The following is a 22,940-nucleotide window of genomic DNA, read 5'->3' as shown; positions in this document are numbered from 1 at the left end:
AAAGTAGAGTCACATGCTTTGTGTTTTCATACATGTAATTAGGGTAACAATGACCATCACATTCTACAATCTTTCCCACCCTTATGACTCCCCCTTTCTCCCCTCCCCTTTTCCCCTTTGCGTGATCTCGAGTTCATTTAATCCTCCCCCACCCTCCCGCAGCATATTATGAATCAGCATCCTTAAATTAGAGAAATCATTTGGCATTTGGTTTTTTGGGATTGGCTAATTTCACTTAGCATTAAATTCTCCAGCTCCATCCATTTACCTGCAAATGCCATGATTTTATTCTTTTTTAATGTTGAATAATATTCCATTGTGTATATGTACCACATTTTCTTTATCCATTCATCTACTGAAGAGCATCTAAGTTGGTTCCACAGTTTAGCTATTGTGAATTGTGCTGCTGTAAACATTGATGTGATACTATAATATGCTGATTTTAAGTCCTTTGGGTATAAACCCAGGAATGGGATAGCTGGGTCAAATGATGGTTCAATTCCAGGTTTTCCAAGTAGTCTCCATACTGCTTTCCATATTGGTTGCACTAATTTGCAGTCCCACAAGCAATGTATGAGTGTGCCTTTTCCCCACATCCTCATCAACACTTATCTTTTTTTGTATTCTTAATAGCTGCCATTTTGACTGGAGTAAGATGAAATCTTAGAGTAGTTTTGATTTGCATCACCCTAATTGCTAAAGATGTTGAACATGTTTTCATATATTTGTTGAGACTGGACAATAGCTAGCTGGTTAACTTGATGTCAATTTTAGTTATTTTTAACTACAATTATTTGGGTACTTCAAAACAATTTAAAATAATTTTTTTATAAAATATTGCACAAAGATCTGCTCATTATGAAAAAAAGAGAAAACCAAGTACTTTTCCTTTGATGCAGTTACAATTTAAGTACATCAATACAAAGGCATTCACTTTATAATATTATTTTCTTAACTCCAAATGTAATTTTGGCTTTTTATCTTTAAACTTCTTTGAAATTTGGTGAGAAGATCTTGATACATGGACTTTCATTTAGAATGACTTTCACACATGGTTGAATTTTCTTAAATGTTTTCCTAAGAACTACATTTGGAAGCTTCCTCTGTAACTGGGGAAACTGAACTGAGTTTAAGTTCTCCTGTATTGAGGATCTGAGTACATCGCATCCTTTTAACTTATTCAGCTTCTTGGTTGGGATCACTGAAGTCTTTATTTCCCTTCTAAATTCCTGAGGCAGGCACACAAATGCATGTGCGTCGGGAAGCCCATTGGTGACTGCCTGAATCTGTGCAGAATCTCCTGCAACTACAGTGGGGAATTCTGACATCTCAATCAGAAAAACAGCGGCCCAGACTCAGAGCACAGTGTGCTAGAGCTTTAGTGGTTACTCTACTACCAGAAAACCCATGCCTGGACCAGTGCTTTGTCTTCCAATGTTCTATCAAATCAGTTGACAGAAAATACACCCTTCAGTAATATTAACCTGGAAAAAGGAAAAGGAAAATGTGTTGGATTCGTTAACTCACAATATTACAAGACATGATACTATTCATTTAATATATATTTACTGAAACACCTCAATTACATGGTGAACAACATAAAGCAAGTTTTTCACCCATGTAATTTTGCACCTTGACAAAAAAGACTAGTAATAATATAAGTGAATTGTATAGTACAGAAACAGACAGTGAGAGTTCAGTTATTCTAACAAAATCTCCTTTGAATAAGCAATGCTTCAAGTTTTGTATGTCAAGAAGATAAGTTATCTTTTCTATATTTGGAAGAAAATGGGAGTAGAAGAGAATTGTTTTTCAGACTAGCTTTAGTTGTATTGCCAGACACCGGCAAGAAAGCCAGAGGCAGTGCTGATACTTAAAATCTGAAAGAGAATTATTTCAACTGCCTGGTATATGGTGAGGGGTCAAGGGGAACCCAGATGGACAGTGTGTGTCAAACACCAGGACTCTTCTTTCCCTCTTCAAATCAAGTACACAAAAATAAAGAAAGATTGTTTGGGGCCTACTTTTACAATATGCAATACAACAAAAGAGTGGGAATTATTCTAAAGATATGAAGAAAAGCTATGAAAATGGAAATTTTTCTACAGAATGAGCAAATTATTAGAATATATAAACATATTTTTATAGAATATTTTATGGAAAAATTAGAAAATATGGAAGAAATATAATAATATTTTATTTTTCCATAAAATAATGGGAGGTGAAATTCAAGATTAGGGAGGTATCTTAGAAATGCGTTTCAAGAAAATTTTTAAAATTTAAGTGCAGAATAAAAGAGAATAAAATCATGGCATTTGCAGGTAAATAGATTGAGTTGGAGAATATAATGCTAAGTGAAGTTAGCCAATCCCAAAATACCAGGTGCCAAATGTTTTATAATATGAGGAGGCTAATTCATAGTGGGGTTCAGAGGGGGAGCTTGGGAGGATTAGATGAATTCTAGATAGTGCGAAGTGGTGGGAGGGAAAGGGAGGGGGATGGAGGTAGAAAAGATGGTGGAATGAGAAAGATATCATTACCCTAAGTACATGTATAAAGACACAAATGATGTGACTATACTTTGTATACAACCAGAGATATGAAAAATTGTGCTCTATATGTGTAATATGAATTGTAACACATTCTTCTGTCATATACAACAAATTGGAATAAAAATAAATATATTTTTAAAAATGTAAGTACAGAAATTACATTACTAAAAATAAAACTTATAATATTGAGGTCAAGTCAATAAACTTTGAGAATGTAAGGGAGAATAATAAAAATGAAAATGATGAGTAAGAAAATATTTTAAATACAAGAACTCAGAAGTAAGGAAACAGTTTTTGGATAATTGGCTTTCAAGGGTTAGAAAGCAGGCTGGGATTGTGGATTGTAGGTAGAGCACTTGCTTAGCACATTTGAAGCACTAGGTTTTTTCCTTAGCACTTCATTTAAAAAAAAAAAACTAAAGAAAATAAAGAAAAAAATGGAAGAAAGAAAAAGAAGCAAAGGAATATTTTAAGTGAAGTTTGTGGTGTATGCTTGTAATTCCAAAACCTTGGGAGGCTGAGGCAGAAGGATCAAGGTTCAAGTCCAGCCTGAGCAACTGGAGACACTGAATCAAAATGAAAAATAAAAAGGTCTGAGTATGTAACACTGTGATACACTTCCCTTGTTTTATTCCCTTATGTAGCAACAAATTTAGATAGATAGATGGAAGGAGAGAGAGGGAGAGAGAAAGACTGAGATTCTGACAGATGAAGATGAATTATACTGTTAATTTCAAGAATAAAGAACAAATTTCACAACTATCCACCAAGTAGGGGAAAACAAGACAAAGTAGATTATTAAATACTGTTGAGAAGATTCCATTTTTACATTAAAAATGTGACATGATCTCATATCACATAAGATGTATGAATAAAACCAAGATGATTCAGATGTTAAAGAAGGAAGAATGAAAGAAAACCTAAGAGGAAATTATACAAGAATATGTAAATAATTTTTAACTGACCTAATTAAATAGAATGTCTTTTTAACCACTCCAAAAAATGCAATTGCAAAAGAAGTGATAAATTTTAGTAAAAAAATAAAACAAAAATATTTGTGTCAAAAAATAAATTACATATCAAATTAGGGGAAAATACAACAAATATAATAGGAAATATGTTGACTACATATAAATAGTCCTTTAACAAGAAAATCTTTACTCAAATAGATAATAGATAAGGGGCATTACAGAAACTACATCTGTATATTTTGTTAGAATGAGCAATCAAAAAATTTAGAGAGCAATATTCTTGATGAACATAGTTGCAAGGTGCTTAACAAAGTACTTGCAAATCAAATTCAGCAGCACATTAAAAATGTCATCATGATCATTTGGTTTCATCCCAGCTGATTTCCAAATGGATGAAACTGGAACATCATGTTAAGCAAAATAAGCCAGACTCAGAAAGACAAGTTTTGCATTTTTTTTCTCATATATAAAAGCTATAGAGAATAAAAGAAAAAAGTAGAGAATAAAAAAGCTATAGAATATAAAAGCCTTAGGATAGAGAAATGCAATCAGAGAGAGAAAGCTGGAAAGATCAATGGGAGAAAACAGGGAGTGAAACTGATTGAATTATGTGCATGATGAATGTGACAAGATGAAACCCATTATTCTGTATAATTAATGTGCACTATTTTTTAATTTAACAAACATCAAGTGGAGATTGATAAAGTAAATTTTATATCCAATGCACGCATATAAGTATAGCCACACATATTTGTATAGCCATTTGTATAGGACTACATAATTACTAAATAATTACAAATTATTTGTATGCAAAATATACATGGGAAGTGAGAAAAAACACTAAATTTCAAAACCACATATTTAATGTGATCTAAATTTATAGGATATATGGAAAAATATCTAGAAATAAGTATATAAAGCAATTAACTGGAGTTAACTGAATAGTAGAATGACAACTAGTTTTAAGTGTATTTCCTGATTATATCTGTGTACCAACTAATATTTTCATGTTTAAAAATCTTATTTTTATTTCTTTAAAAATGGCCTTTGATCCAGTGACTTTAATTCTTTGAATTCAGTTTCTAGGAATAAAGAGATATGTGTTCAGAATGAGAAGACTAGGATTTTATGAGACTATTGATTGTGATGGGAAAAATGAAGTTGGGGACAATAAATGTTTTTGATTTTTAAGAGCAGGATTATGGAAAATTCTCAAGATGACTTTTAGAATAAGAAAAAAATTGAAATAATATCATAGAAAATTAGTGAAATGTTAAGAGAGAGTAAATAATTGCCTACAAATGTGGATGAGATGTGTAAATAACATCTGATAACCAATAATATATTTCAAATATCGAGAATTATAAATTTATCTAAAAATATATATGAACAGGGCAAAAACATTGTTTGTTTCTGATGGGGAGACAAAGGTTTTGTTTTTTAAATTTCTGTATTTTAATTTTTTCCTATGTAACATGAATACATTCACCAGGTAAGATATAAAAATTATAAAATATAAAATCCTCATAATTATGCTCCCATTCTCAATACAAATACGCAGTTACACTACTTATATGACTCTAAATAAGTCCTTTTGAAAAGTTAGTAATTATGAGCTGAAAGCAACCATGGCTGCAGCTCTGGTTGACATATAGCATTGTCCATGTTGCAGTTGCAGGTGGTTAACTATGAAATTATCTCAAGTTTGAGTCCAGGGCAGAAGATACCTGAATATTTGGAATGGCTACAATATGCCCTGTGTTCTACAGAATGCACTACTGAATGATCACCTGAGCAGAGAAAGTTTTCAGTAGTGCCTTGTATGGCTTCACATATAAAAAGCACATCCTAAAACACCAATAAGAGTGAAGCCTCTGCATCCTTTGAAAGGTTGTTTTGTGGTATAATATTGTTTGCTTTACTTTTAAAGATATGATGTGGGGAAAAATTAGAAAAAGAAATTGCTATTTAAAATTGTTAAAAAATAATGTTGGGGAATTTAAAACTTTTTCAATAAAGGGAAGAGTACAATAATGAGCTTTAGAATTCTTGTATTAACAGGACTTCAGAATAGTTTAAGGATTATAAACCTTAGAAACTCAATATCAAATCAGATATAGGGGCTAAACTATAGCTCATAATAAGTTTAGCACATTAGCCACTTGGCCTGCAACAATATACTTTGATAACCCACAATACTGTCCAAACTCCAAGTACAAATATTTTATGTCTTAAATATAATTGAGATTATGTGCAATTGACCTATTTACTCTAAAGGTTAAAATATTTGTTTATAGCAAAATATATCTAAACATTTGTCCTATAACTCAATTTCTTAATACAGTTTGTCCCTCTGTATCTGTAGGTTCTGTATTTATAAATCCAACCAAATGTGGATTGATAATACTTGGGAGGGAGATTATTTTTTTAACCATTATTCCCTGAAAAATACCATCTAACTCTATTTACTTAAAATTCAGAATGTATACATATAATAAATGACCTAGAGATTATTTTAAATAATCTCTGGTGGATATACATAAGTTATATTCAAATATTATTTATTTTTATATAAGGGACTTGAACATCTACAGATTTTAGCATCCACAGCAGGGTCCTGGAACCAATTCCCCTTAGATACCAAGGGATGACTGCAGTAGATAATTATATTAGTTTTAGTGTTATTTCTCCTTAATGAGTTAATTTTACAAAGCTCCAGGAAGTTGTAAAATACATAATCCAAGCTAAATTACATAAAAGCAAAAACTAGAGCACTTTAGATGCAGCTGAGTTGCACATTTCTGTAATAAATCTCTTCAGCTCTGTTCACTTTTCTTGAACACCTCTATATCTATATTGCTTTTTATTTTCCTCAACCCTTTAAGAATGTCTCCATAAAAAACAAGTAACTCTTTAAACCTACCATATCTTTTTCCAGGGAGACATTGTCAGGGTACTGTGCAGATTTCTGAAATGCAGTTTATCATGATCTTTCTCTAACAAATGCTTGCAGATGTTCCACACCATTTTTCTAACTTTGTCATGCTCCAAAATAATTTATGCTTTGGTAAAACAATATTATAGAGTTTTATAACAGCAAATATTCCTACATAACCCTTATGCAATGTTTTTGTTTACTTTAAGTCATTCAAGCCTCTCTCAATAAGTGTTCCTCCCCTCTTACTATCATTCCTGTAATTGGAGTGAAATAAATCACAATACATTCTGGAACCAAATTTTCTCTTTTAATATTAATTTAGAACCATTTCCTATTGAAGTACAAATCAATATTCAAATAGAGATATGAAAGATGTCATAAAAATTTTTATTTATATTTTATAAATAATGTAACTCATACATGAGAATTCGAACCATTTTAAATTTGATCTACTTTAAGAACAGATGAAATGATTATCTTTTTGTACATCTTGAGAATATAATCAGAATATATTATATCCAGAAGTTGATTCCAAAGCAATTCAGCTACCCCTTTTCCTTTTTTTCTGTATATTTCTGACAAGGTTGTCTCAGACTGATACTAGATTCTTTCTTCAGTTTTATTTCAGCTTGTCATCAAAGTTTCCTACTTATTGTATTTCATATACTGTTTTATATATTTAATAAATGTTAACTCTTTTTATACTATAAATACTCTTATCCTCATATTTATATACATATATATATATAGATAGATATAGATTTTTTTAATGAGGAAATTGAGATGTAAAGAAGTAGAATAGTTTGCCCAAAGGCATGTAGCCCATTCAGGACCCCACACCATGGAGCTCCTTAGAGTAGGCTGACTCTCAATGATCAAATTCCTAAAGACTGGACAGAACTTTTAGCTAGTTACCTTTACTAGTAAAAATTCATGTATACAGCTAAAATAGCAAGTTTCCTTTATGAATAATGTAATTTCACATGGGAGTATTGTAGAAAGGCAGCTGCATTATCACATGCTATTTTCCTTATCCATAGACTGGGTCTTCATTGTGGAACATACTTAGGAAGCAGCTTTAGCCCAATCCAGCAGAACATTTATTGAGGACCTATTACCTATACATTATAGACCCAGACATGAAATGCAGTACTCGGAGCCAACACAATGCCCTAAATAACCTGTTCTATTTGAGCCAAATTTCAGGATATGAGTATTTAAAACAGCAGAAGGTAACTTGTCCAGAATATTTGTAGGTCAGCTTTAACTTAGAAGATCTATTAGAGGTCAGGGTTGTCCGAGGCCAAGGGCAAGTGTTAGGTTCTGAGAAATGGCCTTCTCTGGAATGATACTACATGCTGAACTCTGGGGTTGGAGCATGTCTCAGGATCCGCTCTGTACATGCCGTCTCAGCAACCTCATGTTATGTATGAGTTGCTGATTAATTTTGTACTGAAAGAAGTGCTTTGCTGAGATCTTGTATTTCAAGTTTAATGTGGCAACTTTTAGGACAAAATCCAGCTTGAAACAGATTGCTGCCTATTTAAGCAGAGAGGCTAGCTTAACTAGTACAAAAAAGAAAAACATTTCTAGATCAGAAAAAAAAAAATTGGAGAAGGGGAGCAGTTAGGGGAGAAAAACATATCTGCTGGAAAGAGCCAAGACACACAACTTGGGAGAAAACATCTCCACCCAGCAGGAAACCCAGCTGAAGGCAGAACCACCACAGGAAAGGAGATGAAGGAAGACTCCTCCTTGTGTCATCTGAGCTCAGGATTCATGGACATTTAGGCTGAAGAATTCGGCCCTGGGTTGTTCATATCCGTGGTGTCACTGAGTTTCCTTTGATGGAAACACAGTGACTCAGAGTTCTGTGAGATGATTTTATTTGTATGTTATTTATTTATTTTACCACTGGTTGAGTGTCAGCAACATGAAGAATATTGTAAAGAACAGCAGCTTTACCTGAGAATCTCTCAGCAATTAGATTTGGATTTAGGACAACAAAGCAATCAATATTTTAAGCCCAGACAGCAGAAGAACACAGAGGAAATTCATGATTAAACATAGAACTCTCCTAATAGTGTAAATCCAGGGTTGTTTTTGTTTGTCTTAGACTTGCTGTCAGTTTGATGAGTGTGGTGATTCTTCAGAAATTTCTAAAGTAGTTACAGAGGATGGAGAAAACCAATCATTGGAAGAAAATGTGATTCCCTACTTGGAGAATACATATGTATGATGGGCCTTTAAAGCAGAAAGACATGGTTTGCAATCTGAGATTCTCCCTTTCTCTTTATTCACTGCTTATCTTCAGATCACATGTTACATTACTTCTATAGGCATCTACTACCTCATATGGAAATAGGAGATAATATCCCATTTTCCATGGTCCCTGAAAGGATGAAATTAGGCACATAGAAAATTACACTTGGTACAATGTTTGGTATCAACCATTTCCTTCCCAGGATATCATAAGTTTGCCATCCTGCACTGTTGAACAGCACATGATATTTTAGATGGTACAACACATATTTGGAACACAGGAAAATGTATGTTCTATCTGGAATTATTTTTAATAAAGCATTAAATGTAGTTATCTACCTTAATTTGTGATATTTTTGAGCTTAATATTTTTAATGCATGTTCCAAAAAATGAGCAAAAAACTCCAGGTGAATTTAAAAGTATATAATGACACACAGTGACACATTAGAAACTTTTTTTTCATATTTATACTGATGGCATCTATTCAACTAAATATGGTCTTATTCTGTGTGCATTGCCCCTATCTCTCTGTTCTCATTTATGGCCTGCATCTGACCCATGGCAGTCTATTTATGGCCACCTTACATCTGACAGGATGAAGGATCTGAAATAGAAACAAAAGGACATAGTAGTTGAAAGCACCAAGGTCACACACATGGATGGTCTCATGAGAATTAAAGATGATAAGATCACGGATGTAGCATGGCACTTAGTGATAGGAAATAGGTGGAAGTAGACAGCTACCACTTGATGAAAACAGATGTATAGATCAAGGGACACAAATAAAACCAAAGGTAACATTCTTTCAAGAGTTGTCCTATTAAAAACAAAGCTTCTTAGACTCATTTGTTAATTAGAGTTATAAAATATAAGATGCAAGAAAGAATGAGAGAATGAGGATGGAAATTATTAAACTATTAATATCGTATACTCTTCTTTGATGAAAACCATCCTTTTTTTTTTTTGCACTTCAATTATATTTTCACAATGTTAATGCTGACTAAATTGACCTGGTTCTCATGACCTATATGTTTTGCAGGAGAGAAAAAAGCACTGTATAAGCACAGATCCCACCAGTCAGGAATGCATATTTGTAATCTTACATTTTTGAGGAGTAATTGACTTTATTCTCAAGCTTTTCAGAATTGTAGCTCTCTGAATAGGAATCTTCATTGGACAGTGATTATTATTATTCAGTTATATACTCCTGAATTGATTATATTCATTAAAAAAGGTTTACCTTTTATTTAAATTTAATTGTGAAATATCTAATTTTTGTTATGAAATGAACAGTTTTGTTCATGTTATATACAGCTACAATTTTACTTTTATTATTATTGAATTAATTAGAAAAGTCAGTAAATTGAAATATATGCATAAGTTCTGGGAAACAATAATCAATCTCAAAGTTACCCTGCCAGTTCCATTCTCAGTTATATGGAAACTGCACAGCTAGATGAATCAGTCTAGTATAAAATGAATCTGGGGACGCTTGCTTTATTTTTAAAATGGTCAAAATGGTTAGTCAAGGAATCTTGGACCACATTTAGCCAATGACAAAATCAAAATCATAAACGAACAATAGACTCAGTCATCTCTTTCAAAATACAATAGCCAAGCATATTTTTGGTTTTGCATGTATCATTTTTAATTTCTCGTGTTTATAAAGGAATCAAATTTACAAAGGATCCAATTGTTACATTTAATTTGTGTGTTTTTATCTTTTAGGTGGATCTTCTTGTCCCTACCAAAGTGACTGGCATCATCACACAAGGAGCTAAAGATTTTGGTCACGTACAGTTTGTTGGTTCCTACAAACTAGCCTACAGCAATGATGGAGAACACTGGACTGTATACCAGGATGAAAAACAAAGAAAAGATAAGGTAAGGCATCTAAGTAGTTAACAAAGTTCACAACTAGAGGATCACATTCTATTCAAGTTGACTGAATGAACTACCCCCCCACACACACACATAATGAAAATAACAGCTACAAGTCCTAAAAATTGTATGTTAAATAAGAAATTTTAAAGAAAAACCTTGTCAAGGAATTTGTAGTAGAGTATGTAATTGGAAAACCTATAAAAAAAACTGCTTTTCTGATAACATTTCCCACCTTGTCAGTTGTTATAGCTATGTATGATTGACTTCATGTCTTAGAAACTTAATAGAAACTTGACTAATTTACCATACTGCATATATAAATGATTACTTCTGGGACACATACTACTATTATTACTTTTATTATCAAAACAAATTTCTGGTGCTAGAACAAACATTATTTAAGAAAAAAAATTCAAAAATTTACTATCTTTAAAATATTTAATATTTCCTTTATTATGTTTACAAGTAGGAAATTTAGAAATTAAAAAAAATATCATAGCAATTCATCAAAAATTTTCTGCTCAGTTATCCTGTTTGTATTAATAGGTTTGTTTGACTTTTCTTTGGGTTGTATAATATGTTTTTATAACTATCTGTGTCTACACATACAATATGATTCTAAGACTACAATTTCTAATTGGTTTTTATTAAGTTTTTATCATCTTGAAAACATCTTTTTATATATCAACAAGTGTCAAGTTCTGTGTGATCCTGAAGAATCATAGTGCCCAGGGGTAATACTAGTGCCTAATTAGGATCAGATATTAAAATTTTGCCTCAACTGAACTAATGACATTGAGTTAATTCATTGCTTAGAGTCTTCAGGCAAAGAACTCTAGCTTTCTGAAGACATCAACAGAAAAATTTAAGGGATTTCAGGGAAAATATGGCAACCTCTTTCATACATGTTAAGTATCTGAGTTAATAATGATTTTTTATTTGATATTGGCCTTTTTCTCATACTGGTATCTTTATCCAGAGAGGTTGAGAATGTTTCTTTCTTCAAGTGTTGAAAGCAGAAAATTTATAAATTGCTCAGAAACACTAGGCCTGTAGTGGTAATTTCCATGAGTCAATAGAATCGGAATTCATTTCACACAAAATTCATTTTAGAAGAGATATTTTTACCTTCAGATCTGGGTAGCCAAGTTTATTTGCATTTAACTGTCAGAACAACCAGTTAATAGCTCAGGATACACATTCCTTTTACATTTTAAACTTTCAGAATAGGGAACATTTACTCTTTCCTTGGAAAACTTAAAATAAGAGCATGCTTTATAATCAATAGCACCATAGATTAAATGAAGATCGAGTATTTTGCAAACCTTTCTTCAAATTTATTTTATGAACTATAAACAATATTTTTTCAGTCTTTTTTTACAAATAACTACTTCAGTTCCTGTCTTTTCCTTTTATAGTAGGCCCTCTGATGCATACATATGATTTGTTTCATATGGAGTTTTTTAAACTTAATTATATAGCCTTGAAATTAAATGTAAGACACATAGTATTTTCTTCTATTCTACATGTGTAATAAGTACAACTATCTGTGAGTTATTTAGAAAAGAAATGTAAAGAAAAATACTTGTCTCCATTTATATTAAACTTTTAACTTATTGATTATATGTGAAAAATATTTAAATTTCTTCTTCATAGATAGAATAGACATTTACTTATTAATGCATTTTAATTCATCTCAGTCTGAACAAACATAAATTTTCTCTGTCAAGTTTGTCTAGTTGCTCTATAGTCTTTTTTCTTCCTTCCTTCCTTTTCTCTCTGTGTGTGTGTGTGTGTGTGTGTGTGTGAGAGAGAGAGAGAGAGAGAGAGAGAGAGAGAGAGAGAGATACTAGGAATTGAACCCAGGGGTGTTCTACCACTAAGCTACACTTCCAGCCCATTTTATTTTTTATTTTGAGACAGGGTCTTGCTGAGTTGCTGAGGCTGACCCAGATTTTGGGACCTTTGCACCACAGTGTATGTAGCTGGAATTCCAGTAGTGCACCACTGTACCTAGCTTTATAGTGTTTTCCAAGTGTTCAATATTCATACAGATTTTTTATCTGTGTTCCATCAGTTACTGAGAGAGGAAGGTGGAAATCTCCAGCTACAATTGTGGATATGTCTATTTCTCCTTACTGTTGTGTCAATGTCACTTCATGTGCTTTGAAGCTCTGTTAAAATATGCATAACAAGATTTTAGTGTCCTTTTGATTAAACAACCACTTTATCACGTAATATATTTTGCTCTAAAATCTACGTTGGTACTAATAGAAGTATAAGCCTTCTTTTCATTATTTTTTAATGTTTTATTCCTATTCTTTTAACTTATTTATATTCTATATTTGAAATGCACTTATTCTATATAGCATACTCTGTATTTTCCATTATATCTCTGCTACTTTACTAGAGCATTAAAATCATTTATATTTGATTTGGAAATTGATATAATTAGGTTTAAAATTATCATCTTGCTATTTATTTACTTTCTATTTTTACACCTTCTCTGTTCTCCTTTTTTGGGAGTGGGGCTTCTTTTGGATTAATTGGATTTTTAAATGATTTCATTTATGTCCTTTTAAACTTAGCTATAATATTTTGTTATTTTAGTTATTGCTTTAGAATTTATGGTCTACATTTTAAAATTATGAAGGCTGCCTCCAAATGAATGCTCAGGCCCAGGAACTTACCTCTAAAAGCCAACAAAGTAAATTGTAGTTATAAATTCATGTACATAGAACCACATTTATTATAATATATGATTTGGATATGACCAAAATAAGTCTATGTAAAAAAATAGGTTTCCATTAAGAAACTTCAAAAATTGTGAGAATAGCAATGTACTACACTATTTACTGAAAAAATTATAAGCAGAAATTCTCATGTGAGGTGAAAAAATCACTCTTTTATCTATACAGTGTGAAAATTTTTGAAAAATTGAACCATTTTTATACTAGAAACATATGACCTTTTGGCTAACTCAACCTATTTGCCTGATAGTTTTAAAATTAAAATTAAATCTAGTCAGTTAGCTTATAATATTATAACTAATTAGATACAATGAAAAAAAACCTAATATAAGTTTACTACTATTAGAGGAGACAATGGATACCTATAAACTACACATAAAAATGCAACAATTAATATTACGATAAAGGAATATTTTATGTAGAAAAAGGAGCTAATAGGCATGGAACCTCTTCATTCCTTCATGGTAAGGGAGATTAATAACATAAATATGAAAATGTATTGCATAGATCCTTTAAACACTTAGAAAGTCAGGCTATATGAATATATGAATATGTACATATGAATATACAATATGTGTTTATATGCATGGCAACCCCTTGGTGAACTTTCTAATTCAGTAGATGAGGCACCGACTTCTCTGATCAAGAAAATCATGGAGAAAGGTTATTGAGATATATATCAATCAATATATTTTTGATGAATATCAAAATAATTATTGTTGCTATTATTACTAGATATTTTACCTGTAATTTCAAAAATTTTCATTTTTTTAAGAGGTCTGAGTGCAATTAGCAATTAACTTTCCTGGGATTAAATAAGTCATTTATTTCCTATTTATTCTTGACATTATTTAGGCCTTACTTTCCATGGTTACTTTCCATAAGGGAAAAAATAAATCTTCAATATTTGTAAGTGTAAATTCAACTATATAATAATTTAAATGTTTCAGGATGAATGTATATGTGAAAATGTTTTATAGATACATTTTTCAAAAGGAAATATTTACTAACAAAGGTTTCTATTTCTTTTATTTAATGCCTTCTGTTTTTTGGGGGGGTCTGCTTTCACAGATTTTTAGAGCATGGATATGGAAATTGAAAGCAGATTCAGATACAAGATTACTTTATAAAAATAATCTCAAAATAATAACCATTTCTAGATTTACAATAAGTGGTGTAAAGGAAAATGTAAAAATACATGAATGCCCTTTCTGTTTTTCATTAGTCAGAACTGACTAAGCTTCAGGATTTCAATGCCAAAAAATATTTCCTATGTACATAGGAATATATAAATATACATGTGAATGTGTATGTGTACCTGTACATACACACATACCTAAAGTCGAGTGAGAAAAAAATAGACGCCTTGTTCTCTTCACTAAGACACCAGTTTTTGACTACCCTCCCACAGTGTTCACAAGATTGTAACTTTCTTTAGTATTCTGTTTTATAACAACACTACACATTAAATCTTTTGTAACTGAGCCTGTGATGACACTCTTATTACAGTATATACATTCTTGTATTTCTCTTTCCAGTCTACAATATTTTCTAACACTTAACTAACTTTTATATTTCTTTACAACATGGATTCAGCTGCATTTTTTTTATTTGAAAGTCAAATGTTCCTTTGCTCTTATGAAAGTGACATTTGTTTTACACTCTTGGAGCTGTTTTTTACTGCATTTAGCAGGAAAACTGCAAAACTTGACAGACACTTTCAGTATTTAATTTTTTCAGGTTATAAGCCAAAGTAAAACAATAATAAATTACAGGAAGAGTTTATATTTGGGAAAATAGAAATGAAAATGAGTTTTCTCATCCAATATATTAGTCATAACGTCATGTTATTTAAATTAAATCTAAATTCATGCCACAGGAACTTTCTTCTCTGAGGAATTAAGAAGCTGGTAATATTTTATTTTCCTCCCTGAAATTAGTCAGTATTTTTTAAAGCATAAATTGAAAAAAAAAATTTATTCAGGTTTCTTCATTAAAAAAAAAAGAAAGAACACTGTTTCTAAAAAGACTAAGTTGGTCCTTAAAGATGAATGGCTCATATTCACCAAGAATTCATGGCAACCCCTTGGTGAACTTTCTAATTCAGTAGATGAGGCACCAACTTGTCTGATCAAGAAAATCATGGAGAAAGGTTATTGAGAAATATATTTGGGCCCTGCTGTGGATTTTCAAAAGATGGGCTGGGAATCTGAATGTTTGTAAATGTCTCTGCTTGTTTGAATAATAAAGCAAGTGTGGGAGGGATGATTCTAATTGATTGCCAAAACCAAAATTAAATTTTTGAAATTAAGCATAAAATTTATTATAATTCCTTATGCTTTTATTGGCCTTCTAACTGGTTGATGGGAATCAATATGAACCAGTGTCCTCAAAAATAATTTAAATTTTAATATTTTCCAATATCTTTTGAACATCTACAGAAAACACTAGTTTTTACAAATTTTATAATGAAATAATAGGTAGTTGGGAATACAGAATGGGCTGAGAGCACCTAATAGCTAGTATTTATATTTATTCAATTATGCATTTGGAGACAGTTATTAACCACTCTATGCCAAATACTGTATGGGGAAAAAAATCTGAGTATTATATAGTGGTACAAAGAACTCCCAGTCTCAGAGAGCTCAGAGCTGGTAGAAAAAACTTTGACATGATCAGCATATTTTAAACAATCAAAATATATTACCTACCAAGGTGTATAGTTTGATAATATATGTGCTACTTCTCCTCTGCACCTGTTTTATCAGTTTTCTAAAAGTTCATGACTCTTCCATAAGAGAAACAGGATGTTCTTCTCATCCTCCTTCCCTTTCTCAACATTGGTGTAGAAATATAAGTGCCCCATCATCATCCTTCATCAATAAAGCTGCCATTATCAGTATTGAAGGATATATTAAAGTTTAACTGTAATTACAGATGCCACAGTGCATCCTGTCATTTCTGCAGAAGCTGGAATTTTAAAGGAGCTGAAATTAAATTTGAATGTTTAAAGCCTTGAAAATCCAATTCATGGGTAAGGCAGAAATCACATGAGTAGGTGATGGACATGCTCTTCTGAAATCTGATCTGTGTGACAATGGTCAGCCTAAAGAACCCTTTGGAAGTAAACAAAATGGAATCCTCAGTGGTAGTCTGGGAGGAGAATACTAGCAGGGGAAATACCTTAAAGAAGAGAATTAGTATTTTAATGAGGAGCAGCCACATGTTTCTTAGCAGCAAGATCAAGGACAAGTTTCTTGATATTACATGGAGACCATTATTCTCACCCATTCAGAATCTTGTTTTCAAATAAGGCAAAATGGGAAGAAAAAAATCTGCTTTTCTAAAAGCAATTTCCAAGAACTAAATGACTTGTTACAAAAAAACTAAGATTCAATAACACCTAGTGAATTGTGCCCACATATGATTGGGATTCATATACAGTCACTTTATTTCACTTGGATGTTTGGTGAGTGACTTAATTGAAACTAAAGTTAAGGAGACAATGAAATAGTTTCAGCCTTGTGTAAACTGAGGACATTATTGTTATTTAGGTAAACACCATCTGGTATCAGTGTTTGGAACTTTATCTGCTTAATTACGTGTCATAATTCCACATTATGAGACCTGACTAGGATCTGTGCTGGTGTGAAGAGCACACATTGTCTATGTTCACATAAATGTGGGTATTATAGAATTTTCAATCCCAGGATACCTAAGAATATTTCTATTTTTGGCAGAGTTCAAAGTTTAGTGATGAACTAAGCTTTTTAATTTTAAATCATGTCAATAATCCTGCCCAAGAATGGAAAGACAGAGACAATAGCTAATATCATTTCCCCGTGTTTAATGCAATAAATATGACATGGAATTAGGAATTTTTTAAAAGTTCAATGTTAGGGGTAAATGTGTTCATCAAAAGCGAATGAAGGGGGCTGGGGATGTGGCTCAAGCGGTAGCACATTCGCCTGGCATGCGGGGGGCGCTGGGTTCGATCCTCAGCACCACATAAAAAATATAAAAATGTTGTGTCCATTGAAAACTAAAAAATAAATATTAAAAAATCCTCTCTCGAAAAAAAAAAGAATGAAGGGATTACAGTGGTAGCTCAGTGATAGAGCACTTGCCTAGCAGGTGTGAGGCACTGAGTTAGATCCTCAGCACCACATAAAAATAAATGAATAAAATAAAGTGTTTTTTAAACAAGTGAATGAAGACTGATAATAAATAGGAAGAGACAAAATATTTAGTGAAGACATGTGAATGAAGACTTTCAGTATTTTCCATAATGATTGGCTATTATAAGAAAATCGAGATAATTTGTAAAAGGCTGAAATTTATTTCTCAAAAATTTTGTGGCTGGGAATTTTGAGATGAGATACTCGAAGATACCTGGTGTCTGGTGAGGGTAAGTTTTTTTTTGTTTATAGATGGTGTCTTCTAAATGTATCTTCATATGGCAGGAAAGACACACAAAAAAGCTCCCTGGGCAACCTTTAAAAGGGTACTAATCCCATTCATGAGAACTCCAACCTAGTGACCGAATCATCTCCCAATGGTACCATCTCCTGGTACCATCACCTTGGGGATTAAGATTTCAACATATAAATTTGAAGGGGATAAAACCATGCAGTCCATTGCGGTATATACACTAACAGCTAACTTCAAGGCAATCTTGTAATTCCATACATCAGTTTTAGAATTTGTGCTTTTGCCAAAAATAGAATGCTTGTAAATTTCCCAAAGGCCTATGACCAAGAGGGCCATATATCAAGAAATATTAAGTCAGAACCAAAGAACTGACCTAATAAAATGACAGTAGTTTTCAGACCTACATCCACTTACCAGCTTGGTAAAAGATAACCTAGTCAAACAAATTTGAATTTGAAAAGCAGCACACTTTCACCAATGATAACATTTGTTTAAATGCACAAAGTCCATGTGGAGGAACAATTTATCAGAATCAATTGTGAAGTGGGGGTCAGAAACAAGGTGTAAGACTGGATGCAAGTCTGTTGTTAAATAGGGCTGGACACTAAGTGGCTGTGTTTCCACATCTGTGTTTAACAAGAGCTCCAAGTTGTCTATTCACCTTACAATGATTATTCTTGAATCTAGATAAAGTCGGGTTTAACAGCAGAAAAGGAATTGGAGAGCAGGAAATGAGACTTATGGGACAGAACTGAGAAGAAAGAGGGTTAGTATTTCTTACACAATTACAACCATAGAATAGAGCAACTAGTTAGATGCTGAAAATAAATGACAAGCGAGAGTGACAGACTTGCCACTGAAACAATTGAGAAGCCATTTCTTTATAAGGAGTTTATTAATTTATTTTGGTGGAGGGGTACCGGGGATTGAACTCAGAGGCACTCGCCCAAGAAGCCACATTCCCAGCCCTATTTTGTATTTTATTTAGAAACAGGGTCTCCCTGAGTTGCTTAGTGCTCTACTTTTGCTAAGGCTGGCTTTGAACTTGTGAACTTCCTGTTTTAGCCACTGGGATTACAGGTATGCGCCACTGCGCCTGGCTAGGAGTTTATTAATTTTAAGAAGTCATTCCTTTTATTTTGAGACATCAAATTGTACAATGACCACTTTAATGCTTTTGTTAGGTTACGTTTGTACTGCTAGTGTGAGCAACGTGATTGTTAGCCATACTGTGAAACTGTGTTGATTAAAAATGCTAACATAAAAAATATTAATTAGTCATGGGTCTCCCCTCAAAATGGTCATAGCTATTAAGCTTTAATAAATTGTTTAAAATTCACATGTAATCTTTAAAAGGCACTAAAATACCTGAAAAAAAAGAGATTAAATGAAAGATAATTATCAGCATTTTTATTTAAAAAAAGGCAGAGTCCTATTTGATATAGGTCTTATAGTTATCTTTATTACTGAGAAAACAAATGATTAATTAATCTGAGTTTCATAAAAATCCATGTTTTGCTTACTGCAGTTTTGTATTGTTCATTGACTAGAATATAGATAAGAACAGAACTCCTTAATTTCAAAATAATTATAAATTAATATTTTGGCTGTATACTATAGTCTATTTTGGAGGTAAAAAATGCTCAAGGACATGAGTTCTGCACGGCACACAAGCTGGTTTTACTATCTGCCATCACACCATCAGTTACAATATGTTAAGCATTTAAAAGTCTTTTAACATGTTCAAAATGACTTAATTAATGTTCCAGCCTTTTCCTAATTTTTCAAAGTCCAAATATAAAAAAGAATAAAAGATACTTGCTATCTGACCATGTTTATAGGAAACTATAAAAATATTCTTAAATCTGCCACACCCTATAAAATGATCCACTTAATAATTTTCATATTCTTCCTCTTTTTTTTAGTAATCAAAGAGAAAACATATCAAATAGTATAGAATACTCTTGGGAAAAACACATCTGTACATAGCTTTGGGGGGCTCTTTTTCAAAAAGTAACACATTTCTTACCATCATAAGCCTTCCGGCATAATTTGAGACACAAAACTGATTAAAAAATAACTTTAATAAAAGATGAATCCAGTGATCACACCTACATGAAAAGGCATCACTTGCAGTTTTTCTGCAGCTATGAACAGAAGATTACACCCAGAAAACTGAACACAAGAGCCAGTTTTCTGTTTTCCAACAATTTAGAAACAAAATTATTTTGGTATAGATAAATGAAATATTTAATAGCTAATAACAATTAAAGGAAGGGATTCCTCAAAAGTGAATGAAAGCAATATTACTTTTACATAATAAAATTATACTTAATTTCTTCTCTAGACAAGTACGCACACAGATGCATACACACCACATCTGTACACTCCAGTGCAGTGCCAAGATCCCACTTCACTATCAGCTATACCTCTCCCTACTCCCACACCCTAACATTCTTTTCTCCTCAACAACAGTCTTGCTTAGAAGACATATGGCTGAATGTTTAAATCACTTCTTTTCATACATGCAGCTCTATATTAAGTCATTTCTGACCAGGATAAGGTGAAACTCTTCAAAGAGACTTGGAGTGAGGAAAGAGTTCTTAACGTTTGGTGAGAATTACTAAAGACATCAATTTCTCTACTGCCATATCATTTATATATCTGCTATGAAGGGATAGAGTCAGGCTACAGATTGTTCTGATGAAATGGAAAATACCTGGTATGATTTAAGAGCCGACACTAAGAGATGTGCTTTGAGCTTCAACAGAGAAGCAGGTTGCTCTGTATTTTTAAAGAAGAGAAGAAAGGGATTTTCTACATTTCTGATGTAAGACTAAAAGGGAAAAAAAATAGATGTTCTTACTTTCTGACTACTCCTGGTAATATCTCCTGGAGATATCTTTATAAAGCAGGTGATTTTCCAATTCTATTTTTTTTCCTTTAGGAATGTTTCTTAACAGCAGTCAAAATCTGAGTGCTAGAAGGCAGATAGTTAAATATATAGCCACAGTTTAGAATGGCATATTTTATGTTTCATAAATCTTTATAGGCAATCATCCTATGTGATATATTTCCTAGAATATTCTTGTTACTTAAGGAGACTTTGATCATAAAAGAAGTCAAATATGGTGGTGTGTCCTACCTACTGAATTTTAGACAGAGCGTTCTAAATTTCCAGTGAGTGTGGGAGAAGAAAGATCCTAGTCAACAAAGTTAGCATCTTTTGCTTTGATTTTTCTCTGGGATTCATTCCCAGGGTCATGACCTAATAACAAAAGGTAAAAGGAAATTACACTCTTTTGATTTTTTTAAAAGAAGATACCAGTTCTATAGCTAATTGAAGCCAAGGTTACCCCAAAACAAACAAATAACAAAAACAACAAAATAAAATAAACAAGTCTACAGAAGTGGTGGAGTTCCCTTTTGCCTCTCATTTGACTGAGGTGGATTTTAGCAACTTCTAGATCAACTTGTCACTTTCATAGTTGACTAAGGAATTACAAATGTCACTTATCCAACCATGTCAGTAGTGCAAAGGTCAGTATTACAGGGGAGATTTGGACCCCTTAATCTCACAGATTTGGGGGTACATTGAGCCTGTCCATGAGAGGCCATGAATTGAAAGCTTTTTAAGTGCTATTTCCACCCCTTTTCCAACTATCTCAAATTCAAAAAGATCTGAGAAAAATGGATTTTAGAAGGCTATCATGTGGTTCCCTTTCCCAATCAAGAATTAAATATCAACCAATCAGCCTTCATGTCAAAGACAGGAAAACTAAGGAAAATGTATGGCAATGTGAAAAGCAATGAAAGGCCAGAAATGTAGGTTAAAAAAGAAAGAGAACCATATTTGCACTTTTGCCAATTATAATTGAAATCCTTATTTATGCATTTTGGAAAAAAAATCTTTTAGAAAGAGCATCAGAGTGAAAATAATGCTGCAAGAATTCTAAATGAACATTAAATTTGTGATTTAGTTAAAAATTTATTTCAATACAATTAGAGATTTATAGCTACTAGGAGCGTGAAGCTAAGCCAGATCAGTTCAGTGAAATGTAGAATTGCCTAAAATCAAAGATCTACTTTTTAACATAATTACAATAGGCAGCACACTTTAGAGCATAAAAAATATCCTGAAAGCAAAATGGAAATGAAAATAATTTTCTCAGAAAGTCTGTATATTTATTTTAGAGATTTAAGGTAATTCATACATTGGTAGAAATCTGTAGAACTTGTCTATGTTTTTCTTTTACTTTCTCCATCAAGCAAAAATGTTCTACAATTGGACCTTTGAAGCTCAATCTTTAGATAGGCAGTTTGAAAGCCTCATATAATTTCATTGAGAGAGCCTGAGAGGCAAACAAATCTCTAAAGCAACCAGGATCTAGGTTTTTTAAAGGACTTATGGAACAAAACATCATTTTGAAATCAGTACAGATAAAAATTGGTATCCAATGTAAATTACGATGGTGAAGAATTATTTATATATGTCGTCATGCTCTATAGCATTCAGAAAACCTGACTGCAGTTTTTCAAGGGAATTCAAATTAATAATCACTAGATATCCAAAGTAATGCTCCTCAAAGAATTTATAAACCATTGCAGAAAATGATATTAAAGAAGTACAGGAGAATAAAGATATTTTGCTGCTAAAATATAAAAGAAAACAAGGGACACTAATTCTTTGACATATTTATTAGGTTCATATTCATGAGAATAAATATTATCCAGAAATTAAGATTAAAAGCAAAAAGTGGAGAAAACAAATACACCCTAAAAGTAGAGGATTTAGAAAGCGCAAGAGACAAAATAAAGAAATTCCATTAGATTTTTTATGTCAAGATTTGTTCAAAGAATTAAAAAAGAGAGTATGATCAAAATGACTTTTGAAGCCTGAGTAGCACTCACGGATTGACCCATGAAGTAGGGGAAGTTTTAGACAATAAATACCCTTTTACACAACTGACATTCCTTTTCTGACTGCTAATGTTACAAATAAAAAAAAAATTACTCTGAAAAATCTGTAGCCTTCAACAACAATTATTACAAAAGTTTAGAATTCCCCAAGTCAACCCTCACTTCTTTTTCTTCTTCTTCTTTTATTTACTTATGTTTAGTTGTTTGTTTTTTTTTTGTTTTGTTTTGTTT

At 32.2% G+C, this 22,940-nt stretch overlaps 1 protein-coding gene across 2 annotated transcripts in view; it reads left to right on the top strand.

Moving 5' to 3' along the window:
• Positions 1-22,940, top strand: part of Edil3 (EGF like repeats and discoidin domains 3) — a 398,880-nt gene that overhangs the window by 363,058 nt on the left and 12,882 nt on the right. For both annotated transcript variants that reach the window (XM_046428201.2, XM_046428193.2), the window contains one exon: positions 10,453-10,608. In XM_046428201.2, coding sequence (XP_046284157.1) covers positions 10,453-10,608 — 156 coding nt within the window. The remainder of the gene's footprint in view (positions 1-10,452; positions 10,609-22,940) is intronic.

Source organism: Marmota monax, unplaced genomic scaffold (assembly GCF_021218885.2).
Source record: "Marmota monax isolate L192 unplaced genomic scaffold, Marmota_monax_Labrador192_F-V1.1 WCK01_AAM20220418_F8-fsc00018, whole genome shotgun sequence".
In the NCBI taxonomy this organism is placed as follows: Eukaryota; Metazoa; Chordata; class Mammalia; order Rodentia; family Sciuridae; genus Marmota; species Marmota monax.
Note: the sequence above shows the minus strand (reverse complement) of the source record. Positions and strands in the feature narration are given on the sequence as shown.